This window comes from Hypomesus transpacificus, chromosome 11 (genome assembly GCF_021917145.1).
Source record: "Hypomesus transpacificus isolate Combined female chromosome 11, fHypTra1, whole genome shotgun sequence".
NCBI lineage: Eukaryota > Metazoa > Chordata > Actinopteri > Osmeriformes > Osmeridae > Hypomesus > Hypomesus transpacificus.
Genome location: NC_061070.1, coordinates 18,007,571 through 18,034,196, shown reverse-complemented (window position 1 = coordinate 18,034,196; position 26,626 = coordinate 18,007,571). Strand labels below are relative to the sequence as shown.

General features: G+C 52.6%; 1 protein-coding gene across 1 annotated transcript in view; it reads left to right on the top strand.

Moving 5' to 3' along the window:
• Window positions 1-26,518, top strand: part of lrpprc (leucine-rich pentatricopeptide repeat containing) — a 42,052-nt gene extending 15,534 nt beyond the window's left edge. Inside the window, exons 22-38 of the mRNA XM_047029304.1 lie at window positions 91-176; window positions 4,062-4,266; window positions 8,163-8,287; window positions 9,945-10,051; window positions 13,386-13,454; window positions 13,577-13,667; window positions 14,516-14,658; window positions 15,535-15,703; window positions 15,950-16,076; window positions 18,946-19,034; window positions 19,152-19,356; window positions 20,764-20,894; window positions 21,127-21,242; window positions 23,277-23,351; window positions 23,830-23,914; window positions 24,738-24,880; window positions 26,251-26,518. Of these exons, the coding sequence (XP_046885260.1) occupies window positions 91-176; window positions 4,062-4,266; window positions 8,163-8,287; window positions 9,945-10,051; window positions 13,386-13,454; window positions 13,577-13,667; window positions 14,516-14,658; window positions 15,535-15,703; window positions 15,950-16,076; window positions 18,946-19,034; window positions 19,152-19,356; window positions 20,764-20,894; window positions 21,127-21,242; window positions 23,277-23,351; window positions 23,830-23,914; window positions 24,738-24,880; window positions 26,251-26,325 (2,041 nt within the window). The 3' untranslated portion in view covers window positions 26,326-26,518. The remainder of the gene's footprint in view (window positions 1-90; window positions 177-4,061; window positions 4,267-8,162; window positions 8,288-9,944; window positions 10,052-13,385; window positions 13,455-13,576; window positions 13,668-14,515; window positions 14,659-15,534; window positions 15,704-15,949; window positions 16,077-18,945; window positions 19,035-19,151; window positions 19,357-20,763; window positions 20,895-21,126; window positions 21,243-23,276; window positions 23,352-23,829; window positions 23,915-24,737; window positions 24,881-26,250) is intronic.
• Window positions 26,519-26,626: the final 108 nt, after the last annotated feature.

The window sequence follows — 26,626 nt, the reverse complement described above, 5'->3', positions numbered from 1 at the left end:
CACACACACACACACAGCCACGATGCATAACTGGGAGATATTAGCATCTATTAAAGGTAGTTAAACTCCTAAGTGTCTCTTCCTTCCCAGGAGCCGTCAAGACTCCTCTGTGGCCCTGGATCCCAGCAAGTACCTGGGTCTGGTGAAGCTGCTGTCCCTGCATGACAGAGTGGAGGGTGAGTGGGCACTGCTGGCAAGCTCAGACATCACTGTAAACGACCCATAGAAGTGGGTTAGCCTGGCCTTTCCTCCTCATCTGGGACGTAGGCCTGTATGGAATGTAGGTGTTGGATATTTGGCCTCTTTCCATGCTTCTTGTAAAGTGTGTGTGTGTGTGAGAGAGAGAGAGAGCTGACATGCATCTCTCAGAATTCTCCACATTAATCAACCATTATCTGAATGCCACGGTGGATTTCTCTCAGCCCATCTAAGTCCCAATTACAATAACGGTGTGTTTTTCACTGTCTGTGCTTTGTGCACACAGTGACAGCAAAAATGTCTACCCTGTCTCCTCTCCCTTTCTCCTGCTACCTCTCTCTCTACCTCTCCTTGTAGAGGCATGTCACTCTCCTGCTCTGATCCTCCCCTCCTCTCTCCCATCCCCTCCTCTCTCCCATCCCCTCCTCTCTCCCATCCCCTCCTCTCTCCCATCCCCTCCTCTCTCCCATCCCCTCCTCTCTCCCATCCCCTCCTCTCTCCCATCCCCTCCTCTCTCCCATCCCCTCCTCTCTCCCATCCCCTCCTCCTCTCTCCCATCCCCTCCTTCCCTCCCTCCCCCACCTCGCCCGTCAGTGGGAGTGGAGGGAAATTACAGGACTCACGCTACTTTAACAGAATTACAGGAATCGGTCCTGATACTAATGGCGTATCATATTGGTAGAAAGTGCTTGAACATTTCACACACAGATTTGCATGTGAATTCAAGCAGAGGTGTGGTGCTGGTGGTGGGGGGGGGGGATAAGAATTAGGGGTGGTATGTTGAAGGTGGGCTGGGGGTGGGGGCAAGGGTGGGGGGAAGCGGCCATTAGCCAGAGTGAGTGTGCGGGGGGCTTGTCATCCACATTAGCACAGCTGGCTGGCCAGGGAGCTAGCCCGCGCTCTCCGACAGCCCGGCCCCCTTGAAGATCATGCCTCCTGGCACGACCGCTCACCGGCTCTCTGGCTCTCCGCCTTTTTAATGGCCCTGTTGTTTTCCTTCCTTATTTTATCTTCGTCCGTCCGTCCCCCGCCCGCCCGTCCGCCCCCGCCCTTCCTCAGAGAACACCTTGCCCCAGCGAGCAGCCGCCCTCGAGGGCAGAGCCGACGGGGTCTGCCCCTAGCGCTGGTGGTGGAACGGGCTGGGATGGGCTCGTGGAAAATTAGAAGGATTAATGGCCTGTGTGATGTTTGTTTACCTGGATGGAGGCTAGTTGGGTGGATATAGGATGCTATCTGTCCGTCAGAGAGTGGCCCTAGCCAGGCTATCAGTCTCGGCTGGCTGGGCTGATCTGCAGGGCTCCATTTGTTCCCATCACATCCAGACCAGTGGCCATGCTGATTAGCCGTGCTGTCAGGGGAAGGGGAGAGAGGACGAGATGATCTGTTGCGTCTCTCTCTCTCCGATATTCGTGCTGATGCTTTTCGCATCGCTAGCTGCCTAAAATCTTGCTCTGGCCATCTGCCTTACCAGGTTGCTAATTTACATGGGGTAGCTGGCTAACAGACTTGCTAGCGTACACTGAGTAGTTGGATAACAGGTCGCTAACAGGTTATTATCTCGGCTAGTCAGCTAATGAGCTGTTACATGTCTGCTTGTGGTGCTAATCTATAGCGCTAGCCCCCAACACGGACTGTGATAACCAGTCAAGCTTACTTGCTTGTGTTTTTCTCCTACCTTTGCTGTCATAGTGTTGTGGTGATCTGGAGATGCAGGGATGCACTGCCTGTGTCACACTGTCAGATGGGATTCAGATCCAAAACCCAGAGAGGAATGAAAAATGCCAACTGTAAGAACTTAACAACCCAGGAAGAGAGTCCCAAAAACCACAACCAAGAAATAGCAACACAAAAAAAAAATTGCCACCCACGTTCCCTCACCCCCCTATAACCTCTCTCCTTCCAAACTCCTCCTGGCTTCCCTCCCAGCCCTTCCCCTCTCACACACGATCACACACCCCCACCTCCCTGCCCTCACCCCATCCTGGTTTCCCTTTTTACCTCATCAAATCTGTGACAGTCACAGAGCCTGTACCTGATTTGCATAACAACAGTGGGGAAATGAGTGGAGGGCGTGGAGATGGACAGGCAGACTGGAATTTGGATGCCAAAGCACTCACCAGTGGCCCTGTGTGTGCGTGTGTGTGTGTGCCCGGTGTGTTTGTGACTGTGTGCCTGCCTTCCAGTGTCATTGCCTTCACCACTGAGTGAAACAGTGTGGTTTAAGAGGTGTAATAGCCGGGGAACTCGCCTGCCAGGGGCATTGTTGAGGGATCATTGGATCTGAATGCTTCCCACACCTGGGTGTGCTGCTCGGCTAGCTGGCCGGCCCTGCTCTGGGACGGCAGAGCCCCACATGCAGCAGGAGAGAGGGGCAGTTAGAGCACATGCAGCTCCAGTGAAGCTGGAAGTGACGATGCCAGCAGTAATCAGGGCCAAAGCAAATTATAGTAAGCTTTGTTGTTGTCGTCAATATTGTAGTACTTTCTTTCCGTGTTTTGTGTATGTGTGTGTAGATTTTGTGGTGTGTGTAAATGTGGGTTGTACGTGGTGCGGTTGAATGCTTTGTTGTTCCCTCTCTCCCTCTATCTATCTCTCCCTCTCTCTCTCCCTCTATCTCCATCTCTCTCTCCCTCTATCTCCCTCTATCTCCCTCTCTCTCTCCCTCTATCTCCCTCTATCTCACCCTCTTTCCCTCTATCTCCCTCTCTCTCTCCCTCTATCTCACCCTCGCTCTCTCCCTCTCCCTATCTCTCTGCGTCGGACCAGGCTGCGATGATTAGTATCGCGGGTGCAAACAGACCCTATCGGTATCAGCCCATTAGCTGGCCTTTAAACACAGTGTAAACACATCTTAATTATCTGGCCCTGCGACAGAGCAGCTGCCTGTGCCTGCTCTCCGTGTCCCCCAGCCAGATGGGAGCCCGGCCCGCTAAAAAGCACCCATTACGGGGCCGTGCGCCGCCCGCGCTCGCCGCCAGGGCATGGCGAGGGCACGGCGGGCACCCGGCGCATACCTATAATTTACCCTCCACGCTTTCCACACGGACACGACAAAAAACGGCCCCCATTGTGGGGGCCTGGTAATTGTAGTCTCGTTTAGAAATGCAAGTAGCAATTAGCTGGGAATTGGCATTATACGGCCAGATTCGCATCCCTGCTGGGTGCAAAATGCTGTTTTAATAGCAGTTTGTTTTCCCCACATGAAATTATCTAAGGGGCCTTTTATCACATTCACACACCCTTCTCTCCCTCTCTCTTTCTCCTTCTAATCCCCTCTTCTCTCTCTCTCTCTCTCTCTCTCTCTCTCTCTCTCTCTCTCTCTCTCTCTCTCCTCTCTCTCTCTGTCTCTCCCTCCCTCTGTCTCTCTCTCTCTCTCTCTCTCTCTCTCTCTCTCTCTCTCTCTCTCTCTCTCTATCTCTATCTCTTTCTCCTTCTAATCCCCTCTTCTCTCTCTCTCTCTCTCTCTCTCTCTCTCTCTCTCTCTCTCTCTCTCTCTCTCTCTCTCTCTCTCTCCCTCTTTCCCTTCTTGCTCTTTCTCTCACTTGTTCTCTCCCTCCCTCTCTCTCTCATTTGGGAGAATGGATACTAGGCTCCAAACACTCTCCCAAACTGCCACATAAGAGTGGAGCCCGTAGGAGAAGGATTGTGTTTAGTGCAGAGAGATCACAGAGTTGGCTGTTCATACGTGCATCCTACGCCGTATCAATTAGATCTTGTCAGCACGGTCATTCTTCTTCCCTAACCCTCATAATCGTGGGGACTCCAGCGACGAGAGTGGGTGTGACCGGCCTAGAGATTGTTTGTAAATCTATTGTCCCTTTCGAACGTTTTCATCTTCCTCCTCTCCCTCTCGTCCGTTGCAGAGGCGGTAGACATGCTGAAGGAGATGAAGGAGATGGAGGTGTCCTTCACGGACACCACCCTCACCCTGATGTTCCACGTCCTCAACGCCACCAAGGAGAAAGGCCCCGACGTAGTCAGGAGACTCCAGGACAGCATCTTCGCTCTGGGATTGGCCAAGCCCTCGGCCAACCTCTGCTCCCCTCTCATTTCCGCCTACCTGCAGAGGTGAGAACATACAAGACTGTGTACACACACAAATGTGTAAACACACATGCAGAGCACAAACGTGTGCATGAGCACAAATGCATTCGTCCAGCTAGGCCAGCCAACCCACTTCCTGTAAACAGAGAACGTCCTCCTGCCCTCTCCCCTCCTCCCCCGACTCTGTGTCCTTATTGGCCCGATGGGATCGGTGCCAGCCCGCCTTCTACAGTTTGTCCCGACGATCATGACCAGAGGTGCATTCTGGGTCAGCGCCTCAGACAGAGAGAGGATTTGGACACGGCCTGGGAGGGGTGTGGGGGTAACATGGTTGGGGTTGGGGGGGGGGTCACAGGACTGCTTTGTGTTTGTTTGTGTGCGGAGATCAACCAGCAGCTGCTGCCCCCCCTAACCATGACCTCCCTCTACCTAATTTCCATAAAGCACAGTCCTGCTAGCATTACCGGCGATGGCTATCAATGCCTTCTCGCTAAAACGCTAATATGCAAATAGGCTTCTCTGAGCGCTGGCCTCCTGGCCCCTATAGCCCCGCCCCCTGGGCCTCTATTCAGGTCTATTTGTCAGAACGGCTAAGTAGATCATCTCATTTGCATGTTAATTATGTACCAAGCACTAATTGCTGGACTTGCCACAGCCGTGCAGTGCTCTGCAAGAAGGCCCCCCCCCCCCCCCCCCCCCCCCCCCCGCCACCCCCCCCACCTACACAAACACCCCGACTCACAAGCACCCCCCCGACCCTCGATGTACCCCTACATGCAGGGGGAGAGAAAGGGGGGGGGCCAACTGTGCACCTTCACACAGTTTGTTTTCACACACACTGCGTGCCCCCCCTGGGTTTGTTTGTTTTGCTGTCAGTCACGGCTCCACAAACACAGCGACCAGGTTCGCACGTTAATTGCTGCCGTCTCTGAGATTAGCTTGGTAATTTCCCCCCCCCAGGTTCATTAGCAGCTATGAAAACAAAGGAAGAGATCTCTCTCTCCCTCTCCATCTCTCCTCTGTAGTTGGTAGTTTATTTTTTTACTGTAACCATCAAGCGTGTAAAAGTTTCATCGAATTTAGCAAAAAAACTAAAAAGAAAAGGTATAGAGAAGCCACCATTACCCGTCTGTCAGGGTGGCGAGGGCTTCTGAAGAGTTGGGTTTCTCTTTCTATTCACGTTTCGTTCCCCTCTTTTTTTTTTAACGTCATCTTTCATTTTTAATCGCTCTACTTATCCGTCCAAATATCCCCCACCCCCCCCCACCCCCTTCTTCCCTTTCACCCCTCCTCCCTCCTCTCCTCCCTCTCTCCGTCTCATCCCCTTCCCGCTCCCACTGTTCTCTCCGTCATTCAGCGTCGGCGTCTTCTGCGGCGCGAGGACAAAGCGCCGTGTCACTCTCCCGCCGCTGTCTCATCACTGTGTCAGCAGTAATGACTTAATGAACACTTCTCCCCCAGATTAGCGCTGACAGCCCGTCAGCGCGTTCCTACCGTTAGCCTGGGCTCAGCCCCGCGCTGCAGAGACAGGCTATCCGCTAGGCTAACCGCTAGGCTAACCGCCTCTCAGGAGTTATAGCCACGATTAACGCCCCGGATGCTAATGAGCCTAACAAAGGGAGGATGGCAGGAGCTGTTCTTGTGCAGTGAGAGAGAGGAGGGGATCAGACGAATAGACAGACCGTGAGGAGGAGGAGGAGGAGGAAGAGAGCTGTCAGCAGGGCTGTTTGGAGATAGAGAGCGGGAAGAACTCCCACTCCCTAGAGATCTATTCTTCCGACATAGGCTAGTGTGGGACAGATAAATAGGCTTACCTCAAGTGAGGAGACAGAATGGCGCGAACTGCATTTTGTGTGTGTGCGTGTGCGCTCGCTCGCATGGCCTCGTGACAACCTGACACTAGAAATGTCCTGATTGTCGCGCTCCACACACATTCACACAGATCCTTGGATCCAGACCTCTTTCCTGAGGACAGTGGTGTGATAACAGGTCTTCTAGTCTTCAGGGAACAAAAGAGGGGGAAGGGGGGGGGGGGAAGAGGGGAATGAAATGAAATGAGCTTTCTTGTCTAATCCTTCAGGTTCTTTGGGTAAAGCACTTGCCTCTTTTTTTTTTGTCTATCTCTTTCTTTCACAACTTAATTGGCTGGAAAGTGCTTGACATGCAAAGTTGGTGACATTAACGGAGGGTTGGGTTTGGGGGGGGGGCGTGTTTGAGGAAATCGTAACACAAGTGACAGCTAAATTGTACCTAGGGGAAATTATGAAGCCTTCAACATGGTTAGTTCCACTCTGGAGGGGAAGAGGGGACGTAATTGCAATGCCGGTGGCTTTTCCTCAACTGACGGGGGGGGGGGGGGGTCTTTCCTCCGTAAGAAGGGGTCTAGTGAGGTTGGGAGGAGCGGGATCGGGATGGAGGTAGAGAGGTTTAAACCATCAGTCAGATATTCAGACCTGGTTTTCTGCCTCAGGACACAGAGAATCCCAGTGCTTGGTTCCACAGGCGGTCTGCTCTGCTCTTGTGGTGCACACACACACACATAAACACATCTGCTACTCAAGCCAACGTCCACTGGATTCATTTCCAGGAAAGTCTCTCTCCAAAGCAAAAGCTTTTATTTATTAGATTTTTTTTTTTGCTAAAGCCTAAAATGCTTCCCCACACACAAACACACCCGCCAGCACACACTACGCACACACACACACGACTGAATCTCTACATTTCTCTCCTCTGTTGCTGTGGCTGTGGCTCGCCCCTGAGTGCTGTTCAATCAGGGAGCTGCTGGTTGAATGGTCTCTTGACTCCCAGTTGATGAATAATGTTGTGCCTCTTCATTTCAATTAGAAGCGATTGCCTGAGAGCCCAGTTGACGTTCCCGACTCAATCACTCATCCTGTGTTTGGTGCCCTCCCTCCCTCCTCCATCCCTCCTCCTCCCTCCCTCCTCCATCCCCTCTCACTGCCTTGTTGAGGCCCCCACAGCAAGGTCAATCTTTCATATTTTTCACGTGTACGGTGGGTTTAGACATGGTTCTGGGCCCAACTATATAATCTCAACAGTTGAAAACACTTCAGAAATTACACCTGCTACCGCCCCCACCCCACTCCCCGACCACACACCCCTCCCGCTCGCTTTCCTGACCCACCCCCGCCACAGCCCCCCCGCCACAGCCCCCCCTCACCTCAGCCTTTAAGCCCCTATCTGCTTTGACCTCTGTTTGATTGGCATGGTAATAACCCAATCAGCGCATTGACGGCAGCACAGTCACAATAGAAGGATTGGAGTGGTGTTCCCCCCCCCCCCCCCCCCCCCCCCCGATCTCTCTCAATCTCTTTATCTCTCCATCTGACCTCCTGTCAAGAGGTAGGGAGGAGGAGGAACGTGGGGGTGGGGGGGAGGGGTAATTTTGTTGCCATGTTCCTTTAAATTCCGCAGCTGGGGGTGAAAGGTCAGCGAGGTAGGGGTGAGATCAGTGAGGTTGGGGTGAGGCAGGCAAGGAAGGGGTTAGGCCCGGGGAACTAACAGAATTTAGGTACAAGCAAGAGGCTAAAGATCAGTAGAGGTCATCTCTCCTTTTAGTCCCCAGCTCTCCTCTAAAAGCCTCCGCGCGCGGCTGTGATCAGTCATTAGCTGTGCCAGACAGGTGTGTGGGTGTGTGTGGGTGTGTGGCTCTTGTATAGGAACTCATCTCCTGCTCCACCTGTCATGGATGAAAAGATCGCCTTTGTTGCTGCAGATCCCAGTGTTCTGTATGGGAGGGTCAAAGGTCAAGAGTTGGAATAGACTAGTCTGTGGCTCCGTAGAGCTGGACTTGTTTGATTGTAACATTCTGACGGCCTTTCCCCCTCTTTTTGTCTCTCTCTGTGTGTGTGTGTGTGTGTGTGTGTGTGTCCGTCCATGTGTGTGTGTGTGTGTCTCAGTAAGGACCTGTCTGGGGCCCTGGATGCTGCCACAGAGTGTCAGAAGCAGTACGGTCAGCTCCCTCGTATCCATGACATCATCGTTGCCCTGGTGGAGACGGGAGACACCGAGCAGCTGCAGAAAGGTGCCTCATCCTTCTCTCTCTCCTCATCCCTCTCCATCGCTCCTCATCCCTCTCCATCTCTCCTCGTCTTCCTCCATTTCTCCTATCTCTCTCCATCTCTTATCATCCTCCATCTCTCCTCATCCTCCTCCATCTCTCCTCCTCCCTCTCATCCTCCTCCATCTCTCCTATCTCTCTCCTCATCCTCCTCCATCTCTCCTCATCCATCCATCCCTCAACCCACCCTCTCCCAGGGTGTGGAGGGTCTTTGAAGAGCGCATGAAGAGTCGTCAGTGCGTTTGGTTCATATGAGTGCCTGACTGTCTGTCTGTGTGTGTGTGTGTGTGTGTATGAGAAGCAGTGCTGGAGTGATGAGCCACTGGGGCCTTTGGCTTGGCTGGTCAGCCATCCCCCTGCCTGCCTCAGAGCAGGGGCCCAGGGGCCACTCTGAAGGACGGAGCCCGATCGTGAGTGTAATAGTCTGGTCCTCTCGACACGAGGGCGGCCGCAGGGTTAACTCTGCCACGAGTTGGGAGGGGGGGGGCGAGTGGGTGTGGAGTGTCGGGGAGGGGAGGACCTCTGTGTGTGTCGAGCACCACTCCAAACACACACACACCATACCCCGCCCTCCTCTCTCACCCCTGAGAGGGGCATTGCCCACAAGGGGGGTCAAGCCTATTGATGCCCTCTTTAGGTGGAACGTTTTTACACGCTCCTCCCCTGCTCTCGTCTGGGATGTCTGGACCTAAAAACACACACCCTCCTGGCTCTGAATCAGCTTCCCTGCTCCACACACTTATCTTTGCATATCAGGTTCTGGCCAGATGTACAGGTTGGAGCTCTCACACACACACAAACACACAACTCACACACACAAAGATCAGCAGTACACTTACACATGCGACCAAACACACAAAACCGCCAATTATACCCAGACAAGCACACACACGGACACACCAATGTTCTGTGTGTGTGTGTGTGTGTGTGCATGCAGATGAGCTCCCACCTGGCTCCACCTGGCCAGAGCCTGATATGCAGAGATAGGATTGAGAGCTGGAAGTGCTGACAGACGCTATTTGAGAAGTTCAGGACTCAGAAAGCCAGACGGCTTAGCTGTTCAATAGGGAGTGGAAGAATGCAGAAGGAGAGAGAGAGAACATGCGTGTGTGTGTGCATATCTTCCCAAGTGTGTTTATGTGCCTGTAACGTGTTTGTTTCATTCTGTTCCCCGACTTCCACTCTCTCTCTCTCTCTCTCTCTCTCTCTCTCTCTCTCTCTCTCTCTCTCTCTCTCTCTCTCTCTCTCTGTCTCTGTCTCTGTCTCTGTCTCTGTCTCTGTCTCTGTCTCTGTCTCTGTCTCTGTCTCTGTCTCTGTCTCTGTCTCTCTCTCTCTCTCTCTCTCTCTCTCTCTCTCTCTCTCTCTCTCTCTCTGTCTCTCTCTCTCTGTCTCTGTCTCTGTCTCTGTCTCTGTCTCTCTCTCTCTCTCTCTCTCTCTCTCTCTCTCTCTGTCTCTCTCTCTCTCTCTCTCTCTGTCTCTGTCTCTGTCTCTGTCTCTCTCTCTCTCTCTATCGCTCTCTCTATCGCTCTCTCTCTCTCTCTATCGCTCTCGCGCTCTCTCTCTCTCTCGCTCTCTCTCTCTCTCTCTCTCTCTCTCTCTCTCTCTATCGCCCTCTCTCCAGCCATGGACTTTGTGAGCCAGGAGCGTGGTGAGATGACAATGCTGTACGACCTGTTCTTCGGCTTCATGCAGACTGGACGCTACCGCGAGGCCCGCAAAATCATCGAGGTGGGACCAGGGAGACACCATTGTGTCGGCCCGGCTATTAAAGGCTTTAATTACTACACAGTAATAACTTTCACTGCCGAATGAGATCGGGCCTAAATCTGAACTAATTCCATTCTGAGGAATACAATGGGCCATGCTACCAAGTGGGACTGGTGTGTGTGTGTTTGTTTGTGCTACACATCTGTGTGTGTGTGAGGTAGATTTGACTGAAGTGTAACGGTTCTAGAAGAGGAGGCCGAGTTGCAGGAGAGAGTTGAAGTGGGGCAGTGTGTGTATTTCAGGGTAAGGATGGTCACAGGGGTGGTCTCTCTGGACTAGACTGGGACAGTCTCTCTGGACTGGATGGGATCTCCCAGTGGAGAGGGTCTGTGGATTGGATGGGATCTCCCAGTGGAGAGGGTCTGTGGACTGGATGAGATCTCCCAGTGGAGAGGGTCTCTGGACTGGATGGGATCTCCCAGTGGAGAGGGTCTCTGGACTGGATGGGATCTCCCAGTGGAGAGGGTCTCTGGACTGGATGGGATCTCCCAGTGGAGAGCTCCCAACATGCCCCGTTACTGAGACACAAGTCGTTTTCCATGTCTTTTGTTCTGTGCCTGCACTCTTCTGCCTCCACTTTCAGCCCGCTCCCCCGACACACACACACACACACACACCAGAAGTGTGCTCCTCCGCAGTGAAACACTGTTCTGAACTAAACCATTCAGATGTTTAATTACCCAAGCATTCTAATCTCTGGTCTGAATTCCCAGTCCACCTGGAGATGACAGGCTGGATGCACGCTGGTGGAGGGATGGATTAGTGTTTCTGCCTGTGTGTGTTTCTGCTTGTGTGTGTTTCTGCCTGTGTGTGTTTCTGCCTGTGTGTGTTTCTGCCTGTGTGTGTTTCTGCCTGTGTGTGTTTCTGCCTGTGTGTGTTTCTGCCTGTGAGTGTTTCTGGACCACCTTTCCACATCGCCAGTCACTCAGGATAGTTTCAGCTGCTGTCGTGTCTCCAAAGCCCTCCAGCCAGCCTTGTCCTCGGACGCTCCACTGTGGTGGCCGATGTTAAGATGCATGTTCAGACCACAGGAAGTGTTGTCATTCAGTTCTTTATCTGGGCCCTATCTCTTCTTTCTTTTCTATATCCATCTGAGTGAGGAGTGATAATATGGATCAGCCCTTTGTTTCCTACAGGAGATCAGGAGTTGTGGATGACCAGTAATACTCTGAGATTCTCAGCAGCTTGTGGCGACACACTCTGTCCTTGGATTTGGAGCTGTTATGATGGCTCCAAACCCTCTTAAGTATCGACACGCTGTTTATTTCGGACGTGAATATCCCCGTCAGAATGGGTCTTAAAAGGTTGCAGGCGTCCCTGAGTGACATCCTGACCTAAGCGTCGGAGGGTTTACTGTGCTCAGAGGCTTTGTGTTTATTGAGTATTGTAGTCTCATCCCCAACCCCAGCGCTCTTGAATTGGAAAAGCCTACTGCTAAAGTGAGGGATGGAGAATTAGGACTGTGTGTGTGCGTGTGATGGAGGTTGTGTGTGTGTGTGTGTGCGTGATGGAGGTTGTGTGTGTGTGTGTGCGTGATGGAGGTTGTGTGTGTGTGTGTGTGTGTGTGTGCGTGATGGAGGTTGTGTGTGTGTGTGTGTGTGCGTGTGATGGAGGTTGTGTGTGTGTGTGTGTGTGCGTGTGATGGAGGTTGTGTGTTTGTGTGTGTGGTGTAGGAGGTCACTGTAGCCAAACAAGCTCTCTGTCTTTCACTAAAGGGACCCACTGATTATCTCAGTCTATCTGGGTGAGGCCACACAGGGTCACTCATAACTGTCATCTATCTATCTCTGTACAGCTCGCACACACACACACACACCTCTACCTGTTCGTCTCTGAGTCTCGAGTGCCTTTAGCAGTAGGTTCATGTTTGGTATAATTGCGAGGTTATTAATTGCAGGTAATTAAATGAAATGCAAGAGAAATGTGAGCAAATTTTGGAAATGGTCAAGGTTAGGTGGTATTGTTGAGTGGTGTGCGCCATTAGATAGCTGTGTGTGTGAGAGAACAAGGGAGAGGAAGGTTTGGAGGGGTCAGGTAGCTGTGTCTGTGTAGGTAGCAGATCACATTTAAACATGTCGAATTGAGACAATGTAGGGAGGAAGATGAGGACCATTTGAGTAGCCTTTTGCGTGTGGAGGTTTTTGTTGCACTTGCTTGTGCGTGCGTGTGTGTGTGTTTGATACAAGGCTGTTTTGGCACTCAGGCTGTCAGACTGTCTAGTGAAAGAGGGCTGATTTGTGAAAGCTACAAAGCAGCAGGCAGGAGATTGTCTTAATAATCTGACCTAGATGTCCTTTTGAGGACCGGAGAAGGCTGGAAGTGAAAAGGGAGAGTGTGGGTGTGCGGTGTGATCCCTGGGGGTTTAGCCCAGGGCCGGAGAAGATCTCCCCCCAGGGGCTTCGATCCCTGGCCAGGGTTAGAGGGGGCTGCTGGGAGATTTAAGAAGTAAAGCATATACAAAAAAAAAAGGGGGGGGGGAAGGATGTACCACTCTCTCGGTCTTACTTACTAAGCAGATTAGACGCCATGGAGAAGAGAACAAATTTTAATTTGTCCCTTTTGACTGGTTGTGTAAGAACATAATGCGCTAGGCAGGCAGGCTGGAGTGGAGGGGCTAGTATGATATTGCTCCAGTAAAGGGCCTCTCGAGGGATGGACACTGAGGGATCTGCATCCCAGCCAGATTAAGGCAGTTGGAGATCTTGCTCGTCGCAGGATTACAGGAACGTGATCGCTCCGGGGGAGGGGCGGAGGGGGGCCCAACGTCTAAAGATTGATGCAGCATCTTGATGAAATCCTGATCACTGCTAACCCCCATCACCCCCCCCCCCCCCCACCCCCACACACACACACACACATACACACACCTCCCCAATCAGGCCAGATCCACACAATCCTATATCCTATCCTATCCATATCATAATGCCATTTCTGACATTAATACATAACATCCCTCTTAACCTAAAAGGCCCTTGTAATGTGTTGACAATTAATTAAATTTGACCATGAATGCTTTCTCATCAGCACCACACTGTACTATCTCGCCTTTCCATGCCCCATCAATTCATGTGCTGCACTGAAAAACTGAAAGTGACATTTTGTTATTGTGTTCTGTTGAATATGGTTGGGTGCTGCAGGGGAAGCATGGTGGTTGTAGTCAACTGAGCCTGATTTAGCAGGAAGCGTTGTTACCAGATGGACTCCTGACTTCCTGTGTAATTTCCTGTGTAATTTCCTGTGTAACTTCCGGTGTTACTTCCCATGTAACGTCCTGTGTAAATTTGTGCTCCTCCAGACTCCTGGGCTGAGGGCTCGCCCAGGGAGGTTCCAGTGGTACGCCCAGAAATGCATCTCCGGCAAAAAGGTGAGACACATGCACTTACACATAGAACCCTGTACTACCACTTTCATCACACACACACACACACACACACACACACACACTTACACACAGACCCCAGTCTGATGCCTGTGTCTCCCCTCCAGATGGAAGCTCTGGATAACATGGTGGACATGACAGCAAAATTGTTTGAGTGTGACCGTGACGAGATGTACAGCTACATACTCCGACTCTGCAGTAAGTACACCTGGCATGACCTCATGACGAACAGCTCAACTCGGTTACCTGTCCTGAACCCCCACCCCACCCAATCTGACCCTCTCTGACCCCGGTGTCACCCCCTTATCTTCGGTACTAACCAGAACCCTGGAGTGTGAACAGGCTGGTCACTCCACACACACCTCAGGCCACTGTGTGTTTGTGTGTCAGGGTCTGTCTTTCCGTGTGTGCAGTCACGTGTGTGTGTGTGCTGGATACATAGTGGGTGTTTCAGGGTGAGAGGTCAGGGTTACACAGCCAGGGGGTGTTTCAGGGTGAGAGGTCAGGGTTACACAGCTAGGGGGTGTTTCAGGGTGAGAGGTCAGGGTTACACAGCTAGGGGGTGTTTCAGGGTGAGAGGTCAGGGTTAGACAGCCAGGGGGTGTTTTAGGGTGAGAGGTCAGGGTTAGACAGCCAGGGGGTGTTTCAGGGTGAGAGGTCAGGGTTACACAGCTAGGGGGTGTTTCAGGGTTAGACAGCCAGGGGGTGTTTTAGGGTGAGAGGTCAGGGTTAGACAGCCAGGGGGTGGCAGGGTGATTAGATGACAGCGCTGATTGGAGAAACTGAGCTGTTTCTGTTGTCCTACTGCTGAGTTAAAGCCCTCAGAGCACATCTGCTGCCCGCGGGCCTGTTAGATAGTCTAAGTGTTGGTCTGATGACCAGATTAGATGCTTAAGCAGACTGATTGCTCTCTCTCAGCACGTCACGCCTCTCCTGCCTCCTCCTCTGCCCCCTGTGTAAGTGTGTGTGGGCGCATGTTCTCTGGACGCACACTGATTACTGTCCTCTCTCTCTCTCCCCCCCCCCCCCCCCCCCCCCCCCCCCAGAGGACACCAACGACTGGCGCAAGGCTGAGGCCACCTGGACCAAGATGCAGGAGGAGAACATCATCCCCAGGCCTCGGACCCTGCGCTTGCTGGCTGACATCCTCAGGACCAACGGCCAGGAGGTGCCCTTCCAGGTGCCTGAGGTAAATTCCACTGGGTTCAGTCTGGCCCCACGACATCTGTGTAGGAGCTCTGAAGTCCCACATTGGAGTATGAACATTGGAGCCCGGTTTGGATTAACCGTGACCCTTGACACAATTGTCGCAGTTGTAAACCCCCCCTGTTCCTTACACCCAGTGGGATTTAGATTACAGGCGGGTTGAGATGCATTGTGATCTGAGATTGGGAATTACGACCACAGTGGTTGTGATTGACGCCAGACTCATTAGTGGTGGCTGTGTCACACCGCACGGTCAGCGGTCAGCGGTCAGCGGGCTGCTCTCAGCCTGGCCGCGTCTCAGAACCCAGAACTTTCCACCCTCATGACTGCTCCTTACATCTTTAAAAGCATTCGCAGTGGAATAAATTATTCTCCATTTGGGTGGATGTGTGCGGGGGGGGGGAGCCCCGGGGCTAGACGAGACAGGAAGTGAAGGCTTGTTGCCCGCGGAGATGACCCCGGTGACCTCAGGGGCTCCAGAGTTGTCACCCCCTGCATCCCCCTCCTTTCTCGACTGCCCCGGCCTAATTTGCCCCCAGCCAGCACAACTTAACCCCCCCCCCCCCCCCCCCGCTGGCCATGAGGGTGACTGAACATCGCCCTAACATGCACTCTCCACATTACATACTGACACACACACACACACACACACACACACACACACACACAGGAAGGCACGTACGAATTTCCAGGGACAGGCCTAGCACATTGTGTGGTAATGGTGAAGGGCTGGTTAGCTTCTGTACAGGGGCTGTAAAAATTCCTTCAGGCCATGCCTTGCTCCTCTCCCATTAAAACATGCGAGCAGTATTTCTGTCGTCGTTGACTCCAGCCTGTTCGTGCTTGTTTGTGTGTCCAGGTGTGGTACGAGCAGAGCCCCAAGGGAGAGGCCGGCCCCGAGGCTGAGGCCCAGGCTGAGGCCCAGGGGACGGAGGCCAGAGCTGCCAAGTCACCCAGCATGCTCACTGACAACAGCAACGACCACAAGTTTCGCATTCTCACCCTGTGCAAGAAGGGCATGGCTAAAGGTAGGCAGAGCCAGGGCTTCTGGCAGGGAGATGCTGTTGGTTGATGAGGGAAGGAGGTCCGTCTCCCATTGGTCCATAAAACTCATACTTGGATGCTTGTTGTCTTTGTTTTCTCTCTCCCTCTCTCCCCATCTCTCTGTCCCTGTCTTTGTCTCTCTCTCTCCCTATCTCTCTGCCTCTCTCCCTCTCTCTCCCCATCTCTGTCTGTCTCTCCCTCTGTCTGTCTCTCTCTCTGCCTCTCTCCAGAGGCCTATGGCGTGCTGAAGGACGCTGATGTGAATGGCGTGGCTCTGGGCCCCACCCACTACAACAGTCTGATCAAAGTCCTGCTTGCCGAGGGCAACATGGAGGACGCCATGATGGTCAAAGACATGCAAGTTCCTGTCCGGTTCTCCTCTCAGTCTACTCTGCTCCCCCTCACTATCACTGCTCTGCTCACTATCACTGCTCTGCTCCCCCTCACTATCACTGCTCTGCTCCCCCTCACTATCACTGCTCTGCTCCCCCTCACTATCACTGCTCTGCTCCCCCTCACTATCACTGCTCTACTCCCCCTCACTATCACTGCTCTGCTCACTATCACTGCTCTGCTCACTATCACTGCTCTACTCCCCCTCACTATCACTGCTCTGCTCACTATCACTGCTCTGCTGCCCCTCACTACCACTGCTCTACTCCCCCTCACTATCACTGCTCTGCTCACTATCACTGCTCTGCTCCCCCTCACTATCACTGCTCTGCTCCCCCTCACTATCACTGCTCTGCTCACTATCACTGCTCTGCTCCCCCTCACTATCACTGCTCTGCTCACTATCACTGCTCTGCTCCCCCTCACTATCACTGCTCTGCTCCCCCTCACTATCACTGCTCTGCTCACTATCACTGCTCTGCTCCCCCTCACTATCACTGCTCTGCTCACTATCACTGCTCTGCTCCCCCTCACTATCACTGCTCTGCTCCCCCTCACTATCACTGCTCTGCTCCCCCTCACTATCACTGCTCTGCTCCCCCTCACTATCACTGCTCTACTCCCCCTCACTATCACTGCTCTGCTCACTATCACTGCTCTGCTCACTATCACTGCTCTACTCCCCCTCACTATCACTGCTCTGCTCACTATCACTGCTCTGCTTCCCCTCACTATCACTGCTCTACTCCCCCTCACTATCACTGCTCTGCTCACTATCACTGCTCTGCTCCCCCTCACTATCACTGCTCTGCTCCCCCTCACTATCACTGCTCTGCTCACTATCACTGCTCTGCTCCCCCTCACTATCACTGCTCTGCTCCCCCTCACTATCACTGCTCTGCTCACTATCACTGCTCTGCTCCCCCTCACTATCACTGCTCTGCTCACTATCACTGCTCTGCTCCCCCTCACTATCACTGCTCTGCTCCCCCTCACTATCACTGCTCTGCTCCCCCTCACTATCACTGCTCTGCTCACTATCACTGCTCTGCTCCCCCTCACTATCACTGCTCTGCTCCCCCTCACTATCACTGCTCCATGTCCAGCCTTCTAGATCCCCTCTCCAGAGAAGGTTAGGGTCAGAGGGCTTCTAGATCTCCTCTGTCCAGAGAGGGTTAGAGGGTGTTTCCCCTTCCCTCCTCCACTGTTCTGCTTCCGCTGTCCTCGTACCGTCAGAGATGACCTCGCTGAGATGACCTCGCTGTAATTGTTTTGTTGAACCCTAACCTGCGCTGCACATGAACAGCAGTTGAAATTCTAAACCTACAATTCCAATTGCAGATTAATTTAGGTTATTCTGAGAAGCAGATGACTCTAGTGCAAAAAATGCTGTTTATCCACTGATTAGTAATATATTGAATGCGTTTTTTTACTTCAAAGTATTCGTAGCAAGGTTGAGTCCCACTGGCAATTGAGATTTGAATCAGGACAGAGATGACCTGTTCCTAGTCCTTGTATAATCCTCTCCTCCTTCCTTTCCTATTCCTTTCTCCCTTTCTCATTTGAGCCCAAACCCAAACAGTATGGAGAGAGAGGCGGGGTCAGTTTTAATCATGTACGAGGATGATGAAGAAGCCAGTGCCGTATTAATTCCCTCAGTGTCTATAATGCCCCGTCTCAAGCATGCGAGGGGCTAGGATAGAGAGGTGGGCGGGGGGGGGGGGTGAGTAGAATTGAGCAGCGGAGCTCTTATGTTGAGATTAAGGGGATTGGAACAAGCGTGATGAGGGAGAGGAGAGAGGGAGGGGTGGAGGAGGGGGGAGGTCAACGATCTACTGTTTGGAGTACCTTCCCCAGAGAGAGAGAGAGACAGAGGGAGACAGAGGGAGACAGAGGGAGACAGAGGGAGACAGAGGGAGACAGAGGGAGACAGAGGGAGACAGAGGGAGACAGAGGGAGACAGAGAGAGACAGAGATATGGATGGCATGACTACAGGGACAGGGCCCCGGGAATTTTCTTAAAACTGATAAGGATAACTGTGACCCCCGGTCTCCACGGCAATCTGTCGACGACCCGAGCTGGAGCTGGCAGTCGCCGCGGCGATAAGGAGCAGCCGGCTGATGCTCAATTGAGCGGCCAGATTAATCCGGTCAGAGTCTGTAATAAAAAAAGAAGAGTTTGATTGAGGTTTTAGTAGCTGTGAAATGAAAAAGAGGACTGAAAGGACAGGGGGATGGAGGGGAGGAGGGATGGAGGGGAGGAGGGGAGGAGGGATGGAGGGGAGGAGGGGAGGAGGGGAGGAGGGGAGGAGGGGAGGAGGGATGGGCAAAATGGGGAGCAGGAGGTGGCGTGTACCATGGTCTGAGCACCGCTGAAGCCTCTGTTCCTCTGCCTGGCCCGTACACACACACACACACACACAGGGAGAGAGAGGAGTTGAGGATGCATCCTTCCCACCTAACAAAGGGACACTGTCCTTTTGTTCGGTCATGACCAGACGCTACACGCCGAGACAGAGAGACGTGCCCCGTGTCAGCCCTGATCCTGCTCTCCAAACACATCCTCCCTCTCTCTCGTTTTCATCCCTCTCTCCGTGGACCTCCGCTCTACTTCCATCCCCTCGCTCTCCCAGTTTATTCTCTACATGCTGTCGTCTGGCTGTTTTGGTCTTTGGAAGGTTCTCCATGATATTTGCTTGTTCCTCAAAGGTTGAGAGGCGAGCCGTCACCCATTTGCAGTGAGCACTACACCCTGGTGACATGGATCCAAGTATGTGTCAAATCATTGGTCTTCCTGTCCCACCCCCCCCTCTCCCCCCCCTCCCCCCCACAGTGCTGTGTCCCGGATCTCTCAATTCCACCTGAACGACATCGCTTCCAGCCTCCTAATCATCACTCAGGCCAAGAAAGACCAGGTCAAAGGTTAGACAAAACACACACGCAAACCACACACACATACGCACAAACACACACTCCCTCTCACACTGTCTGACTTTCTCTCCTGCTCCCTCTCATGTTCTCTCTCTCCCCCGTGTCTAGACGCCATGGAAACCTTGAGGACCATGCTCCAGACAGACCAGGTCCCGTCCCAGCTGTCTGTCACCCGATTGGTCCAGGCCCTCGGTCGGCATGGCGACATCCAGGGCATCGAGGAAGCGCAGACTCTGATGAACGGAATGGGAGTGCCCCTTAACCTGTCCAGAATGGTGTTTGTCAACAACCTCGCCCTGGCCCACATCAACAAGTAAGGCCAGGAACATTCCGGTAGCTCACCGGGTAAGGCACGGGTTCAAATCCAGCTCGGGGCTTTTTCTGCATTTCTCCCCCTCTTTCCCTCCCCTACATTTGCTGGATATCTCAACAGTGTCTGTCCAATAAAGATCCAAAAAAGACCCAAGAAATATGTCTCAAAGGGATGCTCCGTAGTCACCTCTAGATATCAGTGTTGCAGTATTTCTTTGGTGTTTCCTGAGTAAGTTCTTGTCTCTCTGCCTGGATACCTGCAGCCACAGACAGAGGGTAAAGGCAGTGTCTCCAAACAGTGAAAGGACTGGATGATTGTAATTGTATCAGTATAGAGTGTGCAGACTCAGTGACCTGCACTTAAAATCATTGCAGTCAATCATATCCTCAAATAAAGGTATAATCTACACAAACAGGGCATCTCGTTGTGTGTGTGTGTGTGTGCACATGTCCTCTCCTCCTTCTCTAGCCCTCTCTGACCCCCCCTCCACCCCCCCCCCCCCCCACACACACACACACACTTCCACTGTGCTCCTATCTGATTTGATCAGAGATGTCTTGTGTTGAAGCTGCTGGTTGTGAACAGACCAGAGCGTTGAATCGGGGGTAAAAATCTTATCAATTCAACCCACCCAGCTAATAACACCACCCCCTGTCACGCCACCAGTTCACTTGAATATTTAAAGGAGCTGTACGCCCGGCGATGGCTGTGACCGGCGAGGCTGAATAATTGAAGCGAGGCCCCCCCCCCCCCCCCCCCCCCCTCTGAAAGCGCCGTCTCCTTCCCCCTCGCCGCTTCCCGCCTGCTCCCTCAGCCAGTCAGCTGGGCTGAGCCGCCCCGGCACGCCGTGTCACAGCTGCTTAGGAGCCCCCTCCCCTCCGCAGGGTCAGAGTTCAGCCTGACAGCCGAGCGGTAACGCCGGCGCTGCCCACTGGAGCGCGAGCGACGCTTCGCTTCCGCCACCGTCCTCCTCGGGTCGCCACGTCCCCCAGTCCGCCCGCATCAGGCCCCCCCTATCCCCCCCCATCCCCCATTGGTGGGGGGGACGCTGAGTGTGTTTCTTTTCTTTTTTTATACGTTTGACATTAGGAGACTAGTATGAGTAATCGCTGCACTCTGTACTCAATATCCTTGTCTGCTTTCCTCTCTGTCAAACTATCTGCTTAGCTTTGTTCCCTTAGTTTTACAGTTATTTTTTTCAATCTTACCATGGAAGCTGTTAAGGCCTATATTAAAACTATGCGCACACTAAATATGTAGGTGACACGTCCGAGGTGAAAATGACATTTCCACTTAGTTCTTTTCCCTTAAAGCGTGAGCACAACTTTCAGTAAGTATAACTTCTCAGACTAACTCAACTCTCCTTTTCTCTCTCCAACCCGTTCCCCCCTCCCCCGCCCTTCCCAGTGGTGACCTGGAGGGGGCGGTGGAGCGCCTGGAGGCGGTGTACACCCAGGCCAGCAACGAGCCTGCGCCCAGCATGTCCTTCGTCTTCCGGAAAGTTCTGGAGATGAACAACGAGGCTGCCCTGGACAAACGTACGATATCAACACCACACACCACACACACACTACACACACCACACACGCCACACACACACCCCACTCACCGCACACACCACGCTCACCACACACAGCAGCAAACAATCCAGACACAAGCACTCAGGATTCACCACTCTTTCAGTAAAGAGAGCTGTTTAAGGGTGGCTTTCTTGGGTGTGTCCTGTACAGTTCAGGTGTGTGATCTAACTGTGTGTGTGTGTTTGTCCAGTCAGCGCCATGGCAGAGAGACTAGCCAATCACTTTGCGTCGTACAGAGCCGCTTCCGATCTCTTCCTGCAACTACTGGAGATGGACCGCGTAGAAGACGCCAAGTTCATGCTGGCGGTAAGTGTGTGTGCTCACGTCTGTGTGCCAACATGTCTCTCTGTATGTCTGTATTTACACACGTATGTGTGTGAACGAGAGAGGGAGCAATTTCAGCCTTTTTCAAATTGCCCTCAATTTCTCCTAACTGCGTTCCCTGACTCGCGCCCCCGACGACGCGTCTGATTCTGAAAGGGTGATGTATGCGAGCGAGATGGATTTTCCACGGTTCTGTGTCACTTAGCGTTCCCCAGAGTGGCGTGAACACCGAGCGCTACGACGCCTAGCTTCTCCATCTTAGCTGCTCCACTTCACAGGGAGTTCCACCACCGCTCAATCAGAAACCGCAGCCGCCGTCCACATCCGTACGCAGAGACTGGCCAGGATGGCAGGATGGCACTTCCTCACCTCGTAAGGGCTTCACATGGACCAACAGGAATCTGGGTTTTGGTGGGGCGTGATTTGAGTTCATTGCTGTGTTATTTGGTGGAGCAGTCCAGTAGAGAATGGCCTGGTCTAGGATGGTGTTATGTGTCATGTGCTCCTGCAGTGGTCAGATCCAGCTTAGTCTTGTGCAGCACAGGTCTGGTGCGGTACTGTGCTACTGTACCAGGCCCTCTCTGCTCAGGCCCGGAGTCACTTTAAGGTTGTGGAGAAACTAGCAGGCAGGCCAACTTTTCCAGGCTGTGCGGAACCTAAACGGCAAACTCCTGAAAGTCTGTAACTAGGGTTAGGAGAGGAGGACCGGTCTGTTGTGAGGGAAGAAGTAAATTAAGTCATTAGTGCTGAGTTGGAAAGAAGGTACCTAATGAAGCAGACTGGAATGCGGGTGGTGGTGGGGGAGGGGGGGGGGAGGTCCTTACGGACGTTTTATGAGGTTCGTAGTGAAAGGAGGGATGGGGGGATGGGGTGGGTGGGGGGTTGTGGAGAGGTTAAGACGGAGGGATGCTCCCCAGCCGTCCAGAGCTTTTAGGCGTTCGTCTGGGAACATGTGTGGGGGGGGGGGGTGGGCGCAGTCACGGCTAGTCAGACTGTCGGGACCACCCTGGAGGAGGGGGGGGGGGTGTAGAGAAAGTGGAGAATGCAGCGGAACAGCGCTGTCTAATTGGCCGATTGTACCAAAGGTATTCTGCTTGGGAGTAGGGGGCGAGCAACGTTCTTGTTTTAATACGGGCCGCTGTTAAAAGCCTGCCGGGCCAAGCGGTTTTTAATTCACCCAAGGAGAGAAACACACATCGTTCACGACTGGCTTGTAATCCCACCTCATTGGCTGTGAACCCGCTGCCAGGAGTCTGAAGCATGGCAGGCTTTAATGCACCACTTACAGGCATGCAGGCGTACACACACACACACACACACATCCCAAAACACTTAGCAGAGACTTTTATAGTCTCTGAGGTGAGGTACAGGCTGGATTGTTGGCTTGAACAACTCTGCGCTAACATTTAGCTTTGGGTTTCTACGACGCACACACACACACACATCGGAATCGCTGGCTGGTTCGTCACAGAAGCACCCGTCAGCCCCTTGTCAGTTAGAAGTGAGGGACTGCCCTGTCACCCTGCGCCTGCTGCACCCCCCCTTCACACCAAGGTCACCACCTCTCGCCCTCTCCCCTCATTATCGCACAGCTAACTTCCTCTGCCTCACTTCCTGCTCTCCGCTAATTGGCTAAATTGTCGTGGAGAGCGAGCGACTGGTTGTGAAGCCGGGGCTAAATGCAGATGTAAATCGGGGGGGGGGGGGGGGGGCCCTTTCATATGACTAAGTGTAGATAATTATACTTTTGAAGTGAACAGCACTGTGCATTTTAATTTCATAAAGAAATCCGTAGTTATCTGGCAGACACCCTATTAGCTATGTAATTAACCTCCGTGTTCAGAGGGCTGTGTGGAGTGTACAGAGATATGATGGAGGGGATGGGCCAGTCCAAAACACTCACAGGACCCCAAATACAACACGCACGGAAACAGTGTGTGTGTGCGTGTGTGTGTGTGTGGTTTTGTAGTTCTGGTTGTAATCACTGACTGTGTCCTGTCCCCCCTCTCTCCGTAGCGCTGTAACGCCGTAGCGGAACAGAAGGACTTTCTGGTGTCGTACATGTCCAGACTGGCCCAGAAACCAGGACAGGTATAACACACACACACTCACTAGCAAGAAAGCACATTTTACCATTAATATTTGTCCCAGGGATACTCCTTGTTTACCAGGTTCTCAGTGAACAATATTACTTGTGTGTCATGTTTCTCTCTCTCTCACTCTCACTCTCTCTCTCACTCTCTTCCTCTCTCTCTCTCTCTCTCTCTCTCTCTCTCTCTCTCTCTCTCTCTCTCTCTCTCTCTCTCTCTCTCTTCCTCTCTCTCTCTTCTCTCTCTCTCTCTCTCTCTCTCTCTCTCTCTCTCTCTCTCTCTCTTCCTCTCTCTCTCTCTCTCTCTCTCTTCCTCTCTCTCTCTTCCTCTCTCTCTCTCTTTCTTCCTCTCTCTCTCTTCCTCTCACTCTCTCTCTCTCTCTCTCTCTCTCTCTCTCTCTCTCTCTCTCTCTCCTCTCTCTCTTTCTCTCTCTCTCTCTTCTCTCTCTCTCTCTCTCTTCTACTCCCTCTCTGCTGTAGGTGGGCAAGATCAAGACCCTGGTCAACTTAATCCCAGATTTCACAGACAAGGAGACTCTGTACGCCTACCTGCTGAAGTGTTACAGTGAGTTTCACCACACACCTGTGAGGCTGCGCTGCACTCACACGGAGCTGGGCCCAGTGGCTAACTCCTCACACGGAGCTGGGTCCAGTGGCTAACTCCTCACACGGAGCTGGGTCCAGTGGCTAACTCCTCACACGGAGCTGGGTCCAGTGGCTAACTCCTCACACGGAGCTGGGTCCAGTGGCTAACTCCTCACACGGAGCTGGGTCCAGTGGCTAACTCTTCACACGGAGCTGGGTCCAGTGGCTAACTCCTCACACGGAGCTGGGCCCAGTGGCTAACTCTTCACACGGAGCTGGGCCCAGTGGCTAACTCCTCACACGGAGCTGGGCCCAGTGGCTAACTCCTGAATGTGAACCGGCTCTTTAAAAATGCATCAATTAGGGCAGGAGTGAGGGGAGGGAGGTGTTCAGGAAGGGGAGGAACACATGTCAGTTAAAGAGCTAGCCGTGCAAGCTAGCCTAGCGTGCTAAACGCAACACGAACTGCTACTCTCCACCACACTGGAGACCCAGCCTGCATGACTATTTCATTAGCATTAGCCCCTGACTAGCGGTCAAGGTCTGGCCGGGGGGACAATTGAAAAATGTTCTGTTCTGTCTTTTCTCTTGTTCTTTTTACCCGTCTCGGGATTGCATTCCTCTTTGTCTCTCTCCCTCCTTCCTCTCTCTCCCTCCCTCCTTCCCCTCTCTCTCTCTCTGTCTCTCTCTCTCCCTGTCTCCTCTCCTGGGCCGACCTCACGGTTCACTTTTTGCTCGCCCGTTCTTCCCTTCTGACTTCTCCCTCTTGTGTTTGTGTCTGTGCCTCCGTGTTGCTCTGGCAGACATGGACAAAGACCTGGACCAGGCCAAGGCCCTGTACCTGCAGATGCAGCAGGAGGGGGTGGAGGTGAACCAGCTGTCTCTGAAGAGGCTGGCTGAGATGTACCGCAACGCTGGAGAGACCCCCCCCTTTACAGAGCCCCCTGTGAGAACCACACACACACGCACGCACACACAAACGTGTCTTTAAATGTTTATTCATACCCACACACACACACACATTAATGTGTCTGTCTGCATCTGTGTGTATGTATACACCCTCATACACACTAACTGTAACCGGAGCTGGCACTTCTTGCCCTGGTGGTCTAATGGCTGCCATCGTGGTTGTGTTGCCGTGGGGGTTAAAAGTGGTAATCTGAGTGAACAGCCTGCCTCGCCAGAGAAGCTCTCTGCACAAAGCCACTGCTTCCTTCCTCTGCTTTATTTGTTGGCTTTTGTTTATCGAGTCATTTCGTTCAGTGTGAGTCATAGTTCTCGGTGTAGTTTACAGACTTCTGACCTGAGAGTCGATCCAGTCGAACACAGGACCTTGAGGTACCCCCCAGCTCCCGCTAGGTCACACACACACACGGCGAGGCATGGCCCCTCAGAGACAACAGGCAGGTATAGGAGCACCTCCTCCACCTCTCAGCCAATCCACAGAGTTGGAGACAGAGAGAGAACCTCACATAGTGTCCGCTGCATTATTCACATCCTGTCAGAAAGGTATGTTTCCTAACCACACTGAAGAAAACAGGGGCGAGATGGATGAGGGGTGGGGGGGGGCCCTCCATCTCAAGCTCTCCATTCACCTTTTTAAGTTTCCACCAGGCAATCTCAGGTACCGTGCCCCCCCCACGTCCACACAGCTCCGCTGGCGTCTACAAAGTGCCTCAGGAGAGGGGAGATAAGGGGAGATTTGAGGGCCGCTGCCTCTCCCTGCAACATGGCTGACGCTATTTATCGACTTTAATTACACCGTTAATAGGGGAATATACAATGTTAGAGCAACTTTAATCTTCAGAAAGCACTCACCTTCCCCACCAAAAAAAAAGCCCACTTTTTTCCAGACTGAAAGGAGCGATTAATTAGCAGGACTGGGGGGAGGAAAGGAGGGCCGAGCCAAATCCCTTATTTGTGTATTAATCTGGATTTAACAGATGAAACAACAGTCTGATTGGTTAAAGAAGTCCATTAGTTGGGCCCAGGGGTGCTATGTGAATTTATTTGTATAATTTTTTTGGGGAGAGAGAAAGAAAAGCAGTAAACCAGCAAACCCAGAACAGCAGTCAGTTCACCTCATCAACCATACTGTGTGAAGTGGTCATGCAGGGTGTGGAAAGTTACTTGGTTTTGGATTCTTGTCAAGCCAACTCTTGTTCCTCCTCTTTCCTCTCTCTCTCTCTCTCTCTCTCTCTCTCTCTCTCTCTCTCTCTCTCTCTTTCTCCCCCCCCCTCTCTCTCTCTCTCTCTCTCTCTCTCTCTCTTTCTCCCCCCCCCCCCCCCCTCTCTCTCTCTCTCTCTCTCTCTCTAGGAGTCGTACAAGTTCTACGCAGACAAGCTAAAGGAGAGAACTAAGGCCCCGGCTCGCTCGCTGGCAGAGGAGTGACACATCGACCCTCTCCTCCTTTTGTCCTGCCTTTGTTCTTCTTTTTTTTTTTTTTATAAGCCTCAGAGCAGATTTTGTGTAATACTGTGCTGCTGTTGATGTTGGATGTTGAGCCCCGTCCACCTTGTCGATGATAATTCTGATGATGATGTCCAGACGTATTTATGCTAAAATAAAAAGATGCAAATTGGAAGGTTCAACTCTTTTCTGGAGCCTGAAAGAGTTGGAGCTTGGCCAGAGAGATGCACCTTCTCACCTGGGGTGGTGGGTGACCGAATCAAATGCACCCTGACTCTCTAGA